The 15,842-nt window shown below is 35.7% G+C and overlaps 1 protein-coding gene across 1 annotated transcript in view; it reads right to left on the bottom strand.

Annotated features, from left to right (window-relative positions):
• LRP1B (LDL receptor related protein 1B) overlaps positions 1-15,842 on the bottom strand; it is a 290,652-nt gene that overhangs the window by 109,514 nt on the left and 165,296 nt on the right. The window contains exons 40-46 of the mRNA XM_062498644.1: positions 14,375-14,579; positions 7,728-7,920; positions 7,163-7,288; positions 5,008-5,136; positions 3,498-3,617; positions 2,388-2,501; positions 2,049-2,198 (exon numbers count right to left, since the gene is read on the bottom strand). Coding sequence (XP_062354628.1) covers positions 2,049-2,198; positions 2,388-2,501; positions 3,498-3,617; positions 5,008-5,136; positions 7,163-7,288; positions 7,728-7,920; positions 14,375-14,579 — 1,037 coding nt within the window. The remainder of the gene's footprint in view (positions 1-2,048; positions 2,199-2,387; positions 2,502-3,497; positions 3,618-5,007; positions 5,137-7,162; positions 7,289-7,727; positions 7,921-14,374; positions 14,580-15,842) is intronic.

Consider the following 15,842-nt stretch of genomic DNA (forward strand, 5'->3'; position numbering starts at 1 on the left):
ATGCAAGCACAAATATTAGTCTAATAAGAGCTCATTTTCAAAATCTTAAGCAAGGTCCTGAGAAAACCCAGGATGGAGTTCCAAGCATTGGAGACCACTCAAACTCTCTGCCGTGGTTTTCATTATTCCCTGTGTACTGGATTTGTTTTCAGCCTCCTCTCATTTAAAAGGAAAGGTAAAGTAAATAAATATGACTTCTACAGTTGTATGAATGCAAAAAAAACAAAAGAAAACAAAATCCGCAACAAAACAAAAATCAAACAAACAAACAAAAAAAACCTCCAACAAAACAACCCAACCAAACAAAAACAAAACCCCGAGAACAAAGAAGAGGGGCATCTGTGATGACTTGGTAGATATTAAGAATTCCCTAAGTATAGCTACCCTCCATGAGTATTTTGCTGCAATTCTCTGTAAGAACAATGACACCGAACCAAACTGCTAATGGGAATTGCAATATTCATAACAGAAACAACACTCAAAAACTTAATGTGCCAGAGCTGGTCAGTTTTGAATGAAACGGCAAAGGAAATCACACGTAGGTTGAGTGGGAATGGTATTGCTTCCAAGTAAAGGGAGGAATGATCCAGGCAATTAGTCACACATTAGAATGATGGAACATTTTGGCACACATTTGGAATTCAGAGAGAAGTAATACAAATAAATGGACAGTGGAATAAAATGCACATTAGTGTACTTATGCAACATTAGTTTACAGAACCTGTAGCACACTGCTCTCAACATTTTCCTTGGTATGGAAAAAAAAACTTTCTTTGTCTAAAAATACAGCAAGTTAAGGTATTTTGAGCTTAATGGACTGTTATAAACAATAAATTCTACATAATTAAGAGATAATCTGGAAAATGTAGAGATTAGAATAAAAAACCTAATTTAACATGCATCTATTTTGTAGGACTGATAGAGGTTCTTAATGCCAGGTTGGCTGACAGTACTGCTGAAGTCCCAGGTTCCTCTGGATCCTGGTAATATTTTCGTCAACAAATTTGGCACAAGGTGTATGAGAATTCTAATAGAACATTCTGCTGGCACAACAGGATCATCACAGAGAAAAAGAGAATATTATATGGAAAGAATCAGATTATGTCTACTACTATGCAAAAAAATCTACGGCATTGAATTATATAAAATGAGAAGCTTTAATTTTATAAACTAATAAAATTAATTATTTAGTAAATCTTTGATTTAATGTTAGTTCATAGAGGAAAGAGTTACTGGTCAGCAGGAGGTTAATTTCACTCTAGAATGAATCAATTATTAAAAAAATAGAAATAAAAATATTTTAATTTTGTAGTTAATATTCTCAAATCCAAATGAGGGGTTCTGGAGATAAAAATGGAGCAAACACATAAAAGCCCTCCTTCATTAGTTAAGTATTGGATATTGGTTATCCAATTTGTTATACTTATTGTTAACATTAGAATATAATGTCAGTCCTGTGTCTGAGGCTCAAGTTGTCATGATCTCTTTCTCCTGGCTGAAGACCAGAGCCATCACAAAAGCAATAACCCTGGATTCTACCCTGGCAGCCTATTTCAAGGACCTCCACCAAAAAGAAAAAAAAAAAACAAAAAAAGAAAGCAAAACAAGTCATCAAGAAAAGGAATACCACTCACTAAAGCAGCAGCTAGTAAAGGTTCCTGAGTGATTATATTGATGCTTGATGAGCTTGACATTTTAATGACTCATGTTTAACTTAAATAAAAATGATAAATGACAGGTCTAACCTGGTGGAAATAGAAAGCTAGGTATTACAGCTTGCTTCAGAAAAAAACCACAAAAAAACCACCACAACAAAAACCAGTATTCATTTGTAATAATTTGCATAATCCCAGGAAACACAAAATAAAGGTGAATAAACTGCATTCAGCATTGTAATAATATCTATGTTAAACAAACCAGTATTGACCAAATAAACATCTTGCAACACAATGAGAAACACTCTCCCTCCCCAAACAGGACTTTTTTACTTTGTTTAAAATGGAAATTAATGCTTTGGGTTTGTATTTTTTTAACTTTTTCTCAGTTACCTGGGCATTTTAGTTCATCTGTATAATCTCCACAGTCATTAGATCCATCACAAATCCATTCTGGCAGTATACAGAGGGAAGTGGAATTACAGCTGATAAATCCCGAAGATTTTATGCCAAGTTTATAGAAGTAAGCACAGTTTGTATTATCTGGAAAGAGACAGAAAATTACCACACACCTCACAGGGACAGGGAGCCTCACAGTTTAATTTTCACGTTGGGCTCGAGGAGCCCACGCAGGTGTTGGAATCCCAAGCAGCCATGCCCAGGAATTAACTGCTACCTAACAAGGAATAATCACGGAGCAGCTGCTGGGAGGGAGCACAAACACAAACTTACTGCAGCTCTTCTCATCCGAGGCGTCTGCACAGTCAATGATCTGGTTGCACTGCGCCGATTTCCCGACACAAGCCCCATCTGCACAGCGGAATTCTGTCGAGGTGCACGCCGAGTCTGGAACATATGGTTATAAAGGATGTAAATTTGTGTGCTAAACAGACTCTTCAGATGCACATCATACACATGATGATGCTTAATCCTTCTGCCTTTCAGAACGAGGCATTCAGAACACACTGTACCTTCCAGCAGGTATACAATTTTGAGTTTATTACACCCTATAAGTTGCTAATTTTTAAAATTTTGTTTTTTAGCCTAAAAGTGTCTCTAAGTAATTAAATTCATTTTGAGATAATCAATATTTGAGGGACGAAGAAGCATTTTCAGGATCATCCATTAATCTCTCAGATTTATTTCTTGCAAAACCAGCTTGGGGTTCTTGTCTATACGTTTAACCCCCTACTTATATTTAGGTAAATGATTAAAAAAAAATTGGTGCCTGCAAAAAATGCTTCTTACTACAGCTATCTAGCTTTTTTGGTTGTAAACCTTGTGAAATAATATCCCCACCAACCTTTCTGAATTGTAACTAAGGATTTGTGTGGTCTGCTTGCTGGTCTTTATGCATTGGCTGATGCACGGATATAAATATTCATGTTAAAAGGCATAAATCAAAAAACAATTCTGATATGAAAAGGAGAGCAATTCTAGTAAGCTTTGCAAAGGACACTGACATTGCCATGCATCTGAGAAGCAGAGAAATTTGCTGCTTCAAAGAAGCAGCAGAGAAGAAATGCAGAGAAGAAATCACCCATCTTTCAGCCTGTCCGCAGCAGTTACTCTCATTACTTCACAGAAGAAACAGCACCTGTATTTTATATTTTATATATATAAAACATGAAATATCATATGTATAATGCATATGCATATTTTGTATTTCATAGCCAAAACCACTCTCCTTCTAGGAGACTGTAGGTGCAAGCCAAAATCAGCCTTTGCATCAATCCCACCAAATGATTAAATCACACATTATTTTCCAGCTACTCCTATTTGCATAATGAGTATTTACACAGCAATATTCTGAAATCACCTTGGAAATAAGGTGCCATTTACCTTTGCAGTCAAATTCATCAGAGTTGTCACCACAGTCGTTGGCACCATCACAGACTTTATCACTGGGAACACAGCGGCGGTTGGAGCATGGCTTGAAGCCCTTGCGACAGCCTCTGTTTTCTGCAAAGTTAAAGGCAAGCACATGATTGGATTGACACCTCATGAAAACAGCCCCACGCTCAATCCAAACAAACATTCCAAAAATATTGGAATTGATGATGCATTCCAGGCTACAGGGGAAAAAAAAAAAAAAAAAAAAAAAAACAAACAAACCAACAAACCTTCAGAAATTGTTAATCTATTATGCAGCATAACTTGGACCAATAAAGGGATGAAGAATATTAAATGAAAGCACCATGAGAAAGAATGACCAAAAAAAAATTAGAAGGGAGGCCTAATTCCCAGTTTTTGTTACCTTGTGGTACAAAATGCCCATGTACTTTAAATGCATTTGTTTTGACATGCTTTTTTTGGGGAGAATGTCTGCATGTGGCATCCCATAGAATGAAACATACCAAATTTGGCCTAAACCAAAATAGGAATAAATGGAGAATATTTGTAATACTCTCATAAATCGGGATGTACGAGCATCAACTCCAACAGCATTCTGCTCAAGAACACTATTGAAGAATGCATAAATTTTACATATAACAATATGTTTGAAGATTCAGAACTGATTTATTGAAGCCCCTATTATTTCAGAAGTCACAATAATAATGTTCACTGCATTAGATAATCAACAATAATAAGTCACCATCCTGTTCTTTATCAGATTCAGAAAGCAACGCTGTGTATGACCTGCATGAAAGGACCCCAGTTCTTCCTTCCTTCCCAGTGTGTAGCAAAATATTTGGTACAGTTGATTTAAATGGGGCAGTGTTCACTATCACACTGCAAAGTAATAGAATGTCCTTCATAAAATTATGTGGAAAATCTATGGAAAGACAAATTGTTGGTTCTCAGAATCACAGAATAATGGAATGGCTTTGAAGGAACCTTAGAAACGATTTCCTTCCATTCCAGGCCATGGGCAGGGACAATCTTCCACTATCCCAGGCAGCTCCAACTCCTGTCCAACCAGAGATTGAACATTCCAGGGATGGGACAGCCACAGGTTCTCTGGGCAACAAATATTGCATTTATAAATCTATTTATAAATTTAATGGCTTGTATTTATGTATTATACAGTACTGTACAATAAGGCATCTTCTATCTTTAAAAAGGAAATTGCCCATATTTTTCCTTATTTTTATTTTAGAGACAGAAACATGAGAAGATTTGATATGCTTTTTATTAAACGTGTCAGTTAATACATGAAGTTTGCAAGAAAAAAAACATATTTTCAGGTGATTTTTTCCATGTCATGTCAAGGTTTTCTTAATGTGTGTTGGCATTTTCTTCCTGGGCACCTTGAGTGAGCAGGTGGTGTGAAGGAAAAGTCACAGAGCAAGCCATCTAAGAGTGTTATACACCAAAATTACAGGAAGTTGAAAGATCTGGAAATACCCACCACAGTAGAAAAGTTTCTCATCAGACTTGTCCTTGCAGTGAGCAACGCCATCACAAGTCAGTTGATAATCAATGCATTCACCATTTCCACATTCAAATTCGGAATAGATGTTGCAAGTAGAATTTTTACCTAAAAAACAAACCACATTAACACACAAATTTTAATAGCTTTCACAACTAGTGAAAATGAGGATAAAATGTTGGCTGCATTTCAAATTTGACCTATTTGAATTTTGAAAACTTGAGTACAAAACAGTAAAACACACCACGGCATCAGAACTTTAAAGCTTCTACAAAGGGAACCTGTAAAATAAAATAGATTAACAAATATCCATGAAGGAACATGCAGTGAAACAACTCATTGTGATAAGAACTTTGGAACTACCGTGCTCAGCTTCCTTCTACTCAGCCATGCCTTCCCAACCCCCAGCATGAAATGACACAACCTAAACCCCAATGCAGAAAAACTGGCTGCTTCTATTTTACTTGTATCTTTTATTCACAAAAACCCTCCCCTTCTCATCTAGTGGATGCTTCATCTATTATTTTAGAAGAGATCCAGGTGCACATTCCAAATGTTTACTCTTTTACTTTAAAAACTAAAATATATCACAAATTGGACACATCAATTCGGTCATGAACTTCATGGTCGGTCACACATCTGCTTCCTGAGTGTGGTTTGAACCAAAATATCAAAGTGGAGAGAAACGAGGAGCATTGAGGACAACTCAAAGAAGAACAATGGGGAAATGACACCAAATTGTTATGCTTGTTTCTTGTTTCCATTATAATCACTTCAGCACATATTCAGGAAGAGCCCACATCTGTTATATGCAATAGCCAAACCAATGTAAGCTGAAAACAATTCTGGATTTGATCGAAACTTGAAGATAAAGTGCTAAAAATATATACTCTGGACAAGGTGAGATCTGGTCTTGAACATGATTTATTTAGTCCTTTACATTTTAATTGAAGTACTTTTATCTGTTTTCCCTCCATTTCCTAACATTGTAAGAATATAGATCTTATGGAGACTAATTCTCAATTACATTTGTAGTTCATTTAGTTCAGCATCTTGGAGTATAATCTTTAGGGCAAAAAGATGAAAATAATAAAAGTATATATAATATAATCCGGCCTCAGTTCAAGTCTAACTGAACACCCTTGTAGAGATTGCTTCAAACTCCATCTTGCAGAAAGAAAGCATTTTAATGCCTTTCAAACAGTTTCTTTGATGACAAGTAAGCAGTCAGAGTAGTCATTACCCATATCATCATCTCTCCCTCTGAATTTCACTGAAGCTTTGTCTCAAGACTCTTGACTGGCAGTAAGTTATACAGCCTAATTACACTGTGAAAGGACAGTTAATTCCTTTTCTCAGCTAGAATTGCTAACTTCCAATTTTATTGAGTATCACTTTCAATTCTGTTATGAAGAAAAAAAAAACTTTTGATCACAAAGCTAAACTGAAGTCTGTCTTGTTTCCATCCTTTCTGTGCTATTCTACCCCATCATTTAATGTCTTCTTTTTTTCCCTGATAGCTCGTATCAACATTTCCTGCAAACATTCTACAGAATAATTTAGAAGATTAAATCTTATTTCATGTCCTAGATGACAATTTAAACATGGTTTTACCTATGAGCAATTTTAAGAGTTGTGATGCATTTGGAAAATACAAATGCCATATAATCACTATAAAATAAATTGTTAGGCATGTGAATTCATCTGCTCAACCTCTCTCACTTTCACTGCCAGTCACTCGTCTCACAACATAGGGAGGTAAGTGAGAAAGTGCTTCAATTAAGGTTCAACTTCAGTAACTTATCCCACGTAACCCTGGGGAAGGATACCTACAGATATGTCTATCTACCACAGCAGTAATTGTGATAAATATGTAAAAATGCTATTGATAAGAAACAGAATCCCTCTTCCATAAAAGGAGTTTAAGGAGAGGATTAACACTTTTTAACCCCCCCCCCCCCCCCCCCCCAAAGACTTACAAGACAAAAGAGTTAAAAGCCTGGTTTGCGCTAAATTGCCAGATCAATTTTTACAGTATATAGAGGAAATAAGATTAATGGCTTGGGCCAACTGTCTTATGAAAGCCAAGTGCCTCACAGCACAGACAAGCATCCTGTCAGCCATCATTACTTACTCACACATCTGTTATCATCTATCAGGACTCTGTCCCCTCTGCACGAGCAGTTCACTCGTCCATCAGGTGTCAGAAGGCACAAATCATGGCAGCCTCCATTCATTTGTGCACAAGGAGATAACTCACCTGAAAGACAAACGTCAAGAGATGAGCTCTATTTTATTAAATTTGCTTCAATGGCCAACATCTTTGAGAGAGCAAAGATCACCACATCTCAGATTCATGGGCAATTGATTCGGGTTTTATCAGTCAGATGAAAATGTCAGCATCCCTCAGATGCTGGCATGCTAAAGATAAACAAACAACTTGAAAATAACAATTTTGAACATCTGCAACATTCAAAACTGCTGAAATTTGACAGGAAAGTATTTCACGCTACCCACTGAGCTCAACACCCACAGCAGAAAATTTTGAATAATGCTTATTTACTTGTGGAAGGTTATACCCTGTCTTTTCTTAATGAAAGAATTTCTGAAACACCATATAGACTTTTAACTTGGCTAAAACCAAGTAAAACCCCTGAAATGAATGATATTGGCATTAGGAAAACTGCTTTGGAGCTTACAACTGTTGGTGTCATTGGCCACAGCGATGATTCCCATGGGCTGGTGTGGGATATCCGAGCGGAGAACTTTGGTGTCTCCTCCCGTGTATTTGCTGGAGCGCAGGATAGCTCTCCTCACTCCATCTGACCAGAAGATGTACTCGTCATACACAGCCAGGCTGAGGAAGGTGCCTGGGCCAGACTTGACAATGACCTAAAATGCGAAAGTGCAGAAGAGAAACAGGAGTGGAAGTGTTGTCACTGAATGAGAAGATTGTGAAGTGCAAACAGCGACTCCCGTCACTTTTAGAAGAAACACTTCTATACCTGCAGCACCTGGGGAAATGAGATAACAGCACTTAAATTGTGTTAAAAGGATGCCACAGGCATCCAAATTTCAGAAAACCAGGCATCTGTTCCTTAATTAAAAAAAATTACAGTTTATCTAAATGTGCCTGTAAAAATACCTACTCAACACATTATGTGCTTGATAGCTCCGACAGGAGAGAGAAGAAGTTCTTTCAGCATGGCTGAAATTCAGTCTTTAGGAACCAAAGTGAACTGAAGAGCTTTAGAATTGAAGAGTGTTCACCACACCATCATATTAGAAACTTTAACCCTAGATAATAAATGTTTCATGTTTTCTAATTTTGGGGGGGGGGGGGGGGGGGGGTGTGGGGTGTGGAATCTCACCACGGTAATAATTAATTTAAAACCTAAAAGGAAAAAATTGAAGGTCACTATATAGTAAAATTTGAAAAATATTTCTAGAAATACAATGAATTTGATCCCAACCCAAATCCTAGCTCCTGTAAAATATTTGAATATGTTCCTTCTTTTCATGTATCAGAATTTAAAAATTCACATGAACAGTTTCCCATCTGAAGAATCTGACAATCTTTTATCAGTTTTTTTAGTTGAGAGTTTAATTTTGGCTAAGGAGAATTATGGGAAGGGGGTTAATATTTCTCTATTAGGCAAAGGAGATAAATTACACTCTTACTACTTTTATTGAATTGCAATCTAGGTTTCTCTGGAAAAAACAGCAAGTTATGTATATTTTAAAAGTAGGAACAGTTCTCATCCAGGCTATGAAAAAAAAAATAAAATCCTGTGTCTTTGTGCTACTTACCATAAGGAAATTGGGATAAAACTAGCAAAATTAATATCCTTTAACATACCTATTTAGATCACCACGGTTTTCCATCTGCTTTGCGTGCTTTATCCCCTTTCCCAGAAGGAATTTATAACAATGATGAGATTTCATGGAAATCTCCATGAACCAGCAATCTGATGGATCTGAGTGCTTTGGGCTTGCAAGGGGATCTTGTGTGATTGCTCTTTAAAAAATGCTGGGTTGAGAATGGAGCGGTAATAGTCAATCCCATATTTAATTATTGAATAATTAACTGTGGGTGTTGCATGTAGGAAGTCTTTCTCTCAACATAAGGAATGCAACTAATATACAGGACACCCAAATTTCATTTGTGAAAGTTAGGTGCCTATTTTTGATACCAGAATTATGACTTAGAGACAAAGAAGGTGGCCCAGTTCTGCAGGATTCAATACCAAGGGATGCTCCAGGATTGTCCCTACCTGTGACAGTTCAGAGTATTTCAACAACCTGTTAACATAAATAATTCTAGTCCTCTGCACTAGAACATTCCTGTCCATGCTTAAATTCATTTATACAGACAGAATGTCAAAAGTACTTACATTAATCAGATAATTGTAACAAATCCTGACTCACTAAGCATATCATCATGTATTTCTGTATATTTTAAAGAGGCTTGGACTGCAAATATTTTTTTCCAGGAAAGGTTTATTTTTTTCTGAGTGATAAATATCCCAAGAGGACAACTTTTGTCAAACCAACATTATTCTAGAACTAAAAGTATTTAAAGATAAATGGGAATATATTAATGGAAAAAGATTTCTTCTCTAATTGCACACATTTCCAGTAAGACACTTTTCATAACACACTCTTAAAAGCCTATACTATTCATATTCAGACATTTAGGGGAAAAAAAGTCATGTATGATTCTGAAAGATCTTTATGAAATCTGGCCGTGCAGATTGTGCAGCCCTGTATTCTCTGTTATAGTGTGAAACTGTCCCAGCTGGAAAGATTTTACTGTTGCAACCAAGGCTAAAGCACTGCTCTGCTCACCTTTCTGTGTTGGGGAGCACTGTCCTAATTAGAACCTTCATGTAATTGCAAACTGTCAGTAACTGCAACTTTCACTTACTAGGATGTTGTTTTTATTCTGTTGAATTTCTCTATTAAGGCAATTAAAGAAGTTCCATAATCAGTGTTCAATTTCTGTTTTATTCCAATAGATTCTATCAGATATCTTCAGTCTACAGCAGAAGTGCAAGCTTTAGGTTTGGCTGTGCATTTATGAAAAACTTGACTTTCTGGATAACTTAAAAAGCAGAATTCAAAAAAGGAACACAATTAAAATTAAACTGTAAACTTCTGACATCCCCCAGCCTCCCACTCTCCTCATCTCTTTACAAGAACACAGCTCTGTTTTATTTTCATTTACCATTATTATATTAACCAGGTTCTTTGAAACTGCATGCTTATTAATCCCATGATAATTATTTTCAACTTCATAAATGACAATGACAACTTCATCTAGTGTTAGAATCACTTCCATCTCCTAGATTTTTGCTGGATCTTGAGCTATTATGAATAATCTTGTTCTCTATAGCCTCTGAGATTAGTTTTGTCTGTTCAGCAATTCCTTCTTTAATTTCTACCAGGCTGCCAACACTGGACATCAAGATATTTCAGCAAACTGTCCCAAACAAAAAATTCTGGCTCTGTCTCAACCAAGTATCTGCCTCAGAGGTGATTAGAGGATTTTACTGCCTGTGGCTAGGGAATTACTTCCATTAGGTTCAAGTTTAACATTTCTTTACAGAACTACAGAAAGAAAGCAATTCAATGTCAATGGAGTGAACTCCTTAGAAAAACATTCAAGTAAGCAGGGGTAGGTGTTTCACTCTTTCTGTTGGTTTTGGTCTTCAGATGAATATTGAAGGGCAACATAGACAGTTGAAAAGTTGAGAAACAATTTTTTTTAAATATATTTGCAAGAAAAAAAACCCCAAGGATTGAACATTCCTGCTCCATCTACTCTTTTTATATTACTGGACAAAAAAGTTTTAAAAATTCACAACTTCACTTCTAGTGCCATTAATTGCCAAGGATACCTATACTGTTCCAGTTGCTTTTCAAACACAGGAAAAATAATTGATTAAAAAGCCAGAACTTAACTCTTGTTTCCCTAAATATCATAAAAGGGGGAAATAGGAGAAGCAAAACATGCAAACATCAATGTCTTGGTGGTAAATTGTGCCTATTGTGCTAACAACATAATTTTTACAAGCCTTTCTTGCTTCTCTATTATTGTTTCCAGTGCCATTTAGAAAAATTACAGAGAAATAATAGAAACTGATGAATTAGTAGGCTGTTTTATTTTTTTCTCAGACCAACCATCAAAGCTAATTAATATAACTGCCTTCAAGTTGACATTATTTTTCTTGGGGTTAGTCTTTGTGTCTGAATATTTATTTGTTAATAGAGAATACAGCAATGAGATTGTTCACAGAATCACATTCAGGACCTGCATAATTTTCAGTGCTGATACTCAGACCTTGGTGAGAACCTCTTCTACTAATTTTTAGCACATTGTTCTTTTAATGGAGTTAAACATTCTACATTTCAAATTGGTCATATTTTGTACAATTTCTCTCTGTTCTAGCTGCCTTGGCTGATCTCAGTTTTATCCTGCCTTAGTGAGTTATTTGGTCACTTCTTAAGGCAACATTGATGTCATCATGAATACCTTCCAGAACTGATCAAAATTATGCTGCTGCCTTCAGTGATACTTTTATTTCAAACAAGTACAACAGCACACATGAAAAGTAAATTTTAGAGGTCATTCATAAACTCAAGTTTTTCATAAATGCACAGCCAAACCTAAAGCTTGCACTTCTGCTGTAGACTGAAGATATCTGATAGAATCTATTGGAATAAAACAGAAATTGAACACTGACTACGGAACTTCTTTAATTGCCTTAATAGAGAAATTCAACAGAATAAAAACAACATCCTAGTAAGTGAAAGTTGCAGTTACTGACAGTTTGCAATTACATGAAGGTTTTAATTGCCAGAAACACCTATAAACCTATATTGGTTTTAATAATGACACCCATAGGCCTATAAAATTTTAACTGAGACCAAAACATTCCAGCCTGGATGTTAAAAAATAACTGTTTACTAGGCTTTCACATGTAAAAAGTTATAACTTAACACTGAAGAAGAAAAGGAAAAAGAAATCAAAGTAGCTCATGATTTATTTGAAAAATGTGTCCAAATCTTCAAATCAGCTTTATTTGATGTTGGCTCAGTTTGTGCTTATAAAAAATGTTGTAATTAAAGCACTAAGTAGCTAAACCCAGCTGTGGCCACAGTATTAAATCCAAGTAAGAGCAGGAGAAAAAAATGGAAGAAAATTGGATGGATTAATGAAAAAAAAAAATAAAACAACACTTCTGTTTTTTTAAACCAGAAGAACTAACAGAAGAGAGCAAAAAGTGTTAAAAACCAAACCTCCAAAAATTTAATATCATTTAAGTAATAAAAAGAAACAATAGTAAAAATAAACAACTCCCAAACTTGAAAGAGTATTCCAGAAACCAAATACTAGTATTAAAATATCAGCTCAATACAAAAATCAATAAACCCTTACAATCCACTTTAAAGAGTCAGTTCAATATTGCTAAATGATTTTCTACTAATTCATTGTACTAGATTATTGCGGTGAGCAGAATGAAGAAAGAAGCTGCTCTCTGGAAGAAAATTCATTACATTGCCATTAGCCTTTCATGTTCTACAGTCCAATTTCTACCCTTGTTAACCTAACTGAAACCAGAGAGCAATGAAGCAGAGATTCTGGGGAAAAGGGCAATCTGTTTAAACTATTTTTGACAGGTGGTTGATGACTAAAACACCCCAAAGAATCTGAGATCACCAGAACAGCAGGATAATTCCTTCGTCTGATGTCACAGAAATCAGGGATCTCATCCAGCTGGACAGCATATGAATGAAGTAGAACAACTGCCCTGGAAATATAATTTTTCCCTAGTTCAGTAACAGAGTTAACAGGCTGGGCTCTGGCATTGCTTCCATCAGTAGAAGTGCATCTGCAGCATGACCATCCACTCTGCTGAAGTGCTGCTAGGGGCCATGCAGCCTGCTGGGCTTTTCCCTCTGTACAACAGCCCTCCTCGAAGTAGTGCAGGAAGAGTGAGAACCCAGACCAGTACTTGGGACAACAGAATCAGCTGATTGTCCCACAGCAGGTATTGGGGCATTACACTAGAGCTCCCAAAAGCCCTTCAGAACAGGGAGCTGGGCTCAGATCATTGCGTTCAGGAGTTTAGGGCTTTTTCTGTATTTTGTTTGTTTACTGCAATGGAGAAGAGTTAAATTGTCTGAAAGCCAAACCAAGAGGAAAGGAACTCAGAAAACTTGGAATTTTCAATGTTCAGTTGCAGAGAAAACAGAATGATTTTTTTTTTCTTGCTGCTGCAAAGTGAAAGCCAAAGACCTAATTAAAAAAGTAGTATTATAGTAATGGTTTCTATAATGAAGTAGCATCATGTCCTTCTTCATGTCTGTGATGCCTATTTTGTTATACCTTCTGCAAAGATTAAGTTTATTTAATCACAACCTACTAATTACCTTGACTAATTACCTTGTATTTCTTGTTTTGTGTTAATAAGTACACAGACACAGACTGAAAACTTCAGAATCCATTTGGTTGGTTTGTCAAGTTTCTGACACAGTTTCTACACTTGAAATCATTAGTGAGCTGTGGTTAGTTTTTATACAAGGAAAACAAAAGGAAAAAAGAAAAGCACATGCCTACCAGTGCTGACTGTACTTCAGTTTTGCTCTTACAAGTGTGGCTCTCCTATTTTATTCTGAAAAAAATTGTCTAAAAATAGTATAGGGAATGTCTGGATAAGATTCCATAAAAACATACAATTTTCATTAAAATGAAAAAAAAAAAATCAAAGCTCATATATTGCATATGATGCACTTTTAAAAAGTTAATAGATATCAAAGTGAGATGATGTGCACTCTCTTGTAAAGCTGGGAATTGAATATAAGCCAGAACATGCCCTTCATTCATTATATCCTGAACTTTGGGAGGTACAAAATCCTGAACTGAAGATTTTATGAAAATGAGAAATGTAGTGCTAAAGATGTAACAAAACCACAAGCACAGATCAACTGCCTTCAGCACATTCCTAGTGAAAGATCTGCTTGAGCTGAAACTAAAAGAGTGTTCAAAGACCAAAATATATTATGATGAAAGAGTAATGGAGAGCAGTTCAATATCTGAAAATGTATAGTTAGAACCTAGTAGAAATAAGATTTGCTGAGTAACACTCAAGCATTGCACAAAAGAAATTCTGAGCAAAGTGAGCAGTATTTGTATTTTGATAGAGTTGAAAGTCTAATATACAACTAAAACTAGGAGAAAATTCAGCAATTATGAATCTTTCTGTAAAAATTTCACTTTGAAGATACTAATGAATGCAAATAAACATACAATGAGTATGTGCAAGATTTTTATTTTACTTACATATCTTTGTGATCCATCGTATTCACACCTCTCAATTTTTCCCAAGCTGCCATCTGAAAAGTAAAGTTTCTCCGCCCTGTGATCAATGGTGAGTCCATTAGGTGTCAGAATATCAGTGCTAATGATAACCTGAGCATTTTTGCCTGATAGGGTGGATCTCATGATGCTTGGGAGCTGCTCATTCCAGTTAGTCCAAAACATTAAGCTGTATTAAAATCAAAATAGCAAAAGAAACCCCATAAGATACATTTTATAATTTAATTCTCTATGAAATGAGCAGCAGAGAAAAAACCAAAACAACCAGAAACAAATGCCTTCATAAACATTCCTGAATGGCATCTATAATAATTGTGATAATCAACAGCGAATAAGAAAATGTAACAGCTTATAGATAAATTATATATATAAATTATAGCAGTTTCCTAGTTCATTACTTTGTATAGGAGTATAATTTTTTTCTCTTACAGATCTGTTCAATTCTGATCTTGTCTCTGTAGTAATTTACCATTAGGGAGAGACACAAGCTGTGTAATGATAGAAACTTAATTCTGCTGATGTGTGTATTAGTAATATTTAACAGTGAAATTAATCTGCAGCTTCTCCCATGTTAGAGCTGTAATACAGACCCAAGGACTGGTGTGCAGAGAGTTGATAATGGGAAGAAAAGGACTGTAATGTGCTTTTCAAGAGGCTCAGTCAGCCCCTTGTTAAACAAGGCCAGAAAATGTTATGGACCGGGCTGCTGATGTAATTCTAATTCATGGACTGACAGAACCGGCCCCTCCTCTCACTGCAATGTTCCTCAGAGCTCAGGGGGTTTATTGATGGCACCTTGATAATTGTATTTTACAATGTAATATAAACTTTTGATTTGCATTAACAGGACATGAAGTCACACATGAAAATATGCTCCACTACACATGCAGCTTTGGACATTCAGCTACCTCAAATTAAAAATAGAATTCAATATGGCAGAAAGGTTCCCGACCATCCCCAAAAGACAGAGACTGTTACAAGAAACAGAAAAAGCAAGTTGCCTTTCTCCTAGAAATAACAGAGAAATCTAGAATACCTCAAATGTGTGAGACACTGAAGTAGAAATAAAAATCCTCTCACTAACAGTTATTTTGAGAGTGAAAGGAAGGAACTAAGTTAGAGCTCTTTACAGGATTTTGTCCTTTGTTACATACTTGTATGCAACACTGATTACTGTGATAAACACATGGGCCTCTATTTTGCACAAGAAACTCAGACTTCCTTTTGTGTTTAAATTAATTGTGGAATTTTTTGTAAACTTAAGCAGTAAGAGTGATATGAAAAAATGAAAACCACTCAAAAATGAACCACTCAATAATTTGCATTTAGCTCACTTTTAAGAAAAACAGCTTGAATTCTTTTAAGATTCTGTGAAAATTCAATGATTATTTGTTCTGAAACATAAGAAAAACACATAAATTGCTGAATTAAT

The sequence above is a fragment of the Cinclus cinclus genome, chromosome 9, assembly GCF_963662255.1.
Source record: "Cinclus cinclus chromosome 9, bCinCin1.1, whole genome shotgun sequence".
Lineage (NCBI taxonomy): Eukaryota > Metazoa > Chordata > Aves > Passeriformes > Cinclidae > Cinclus > Cinclus cinclus.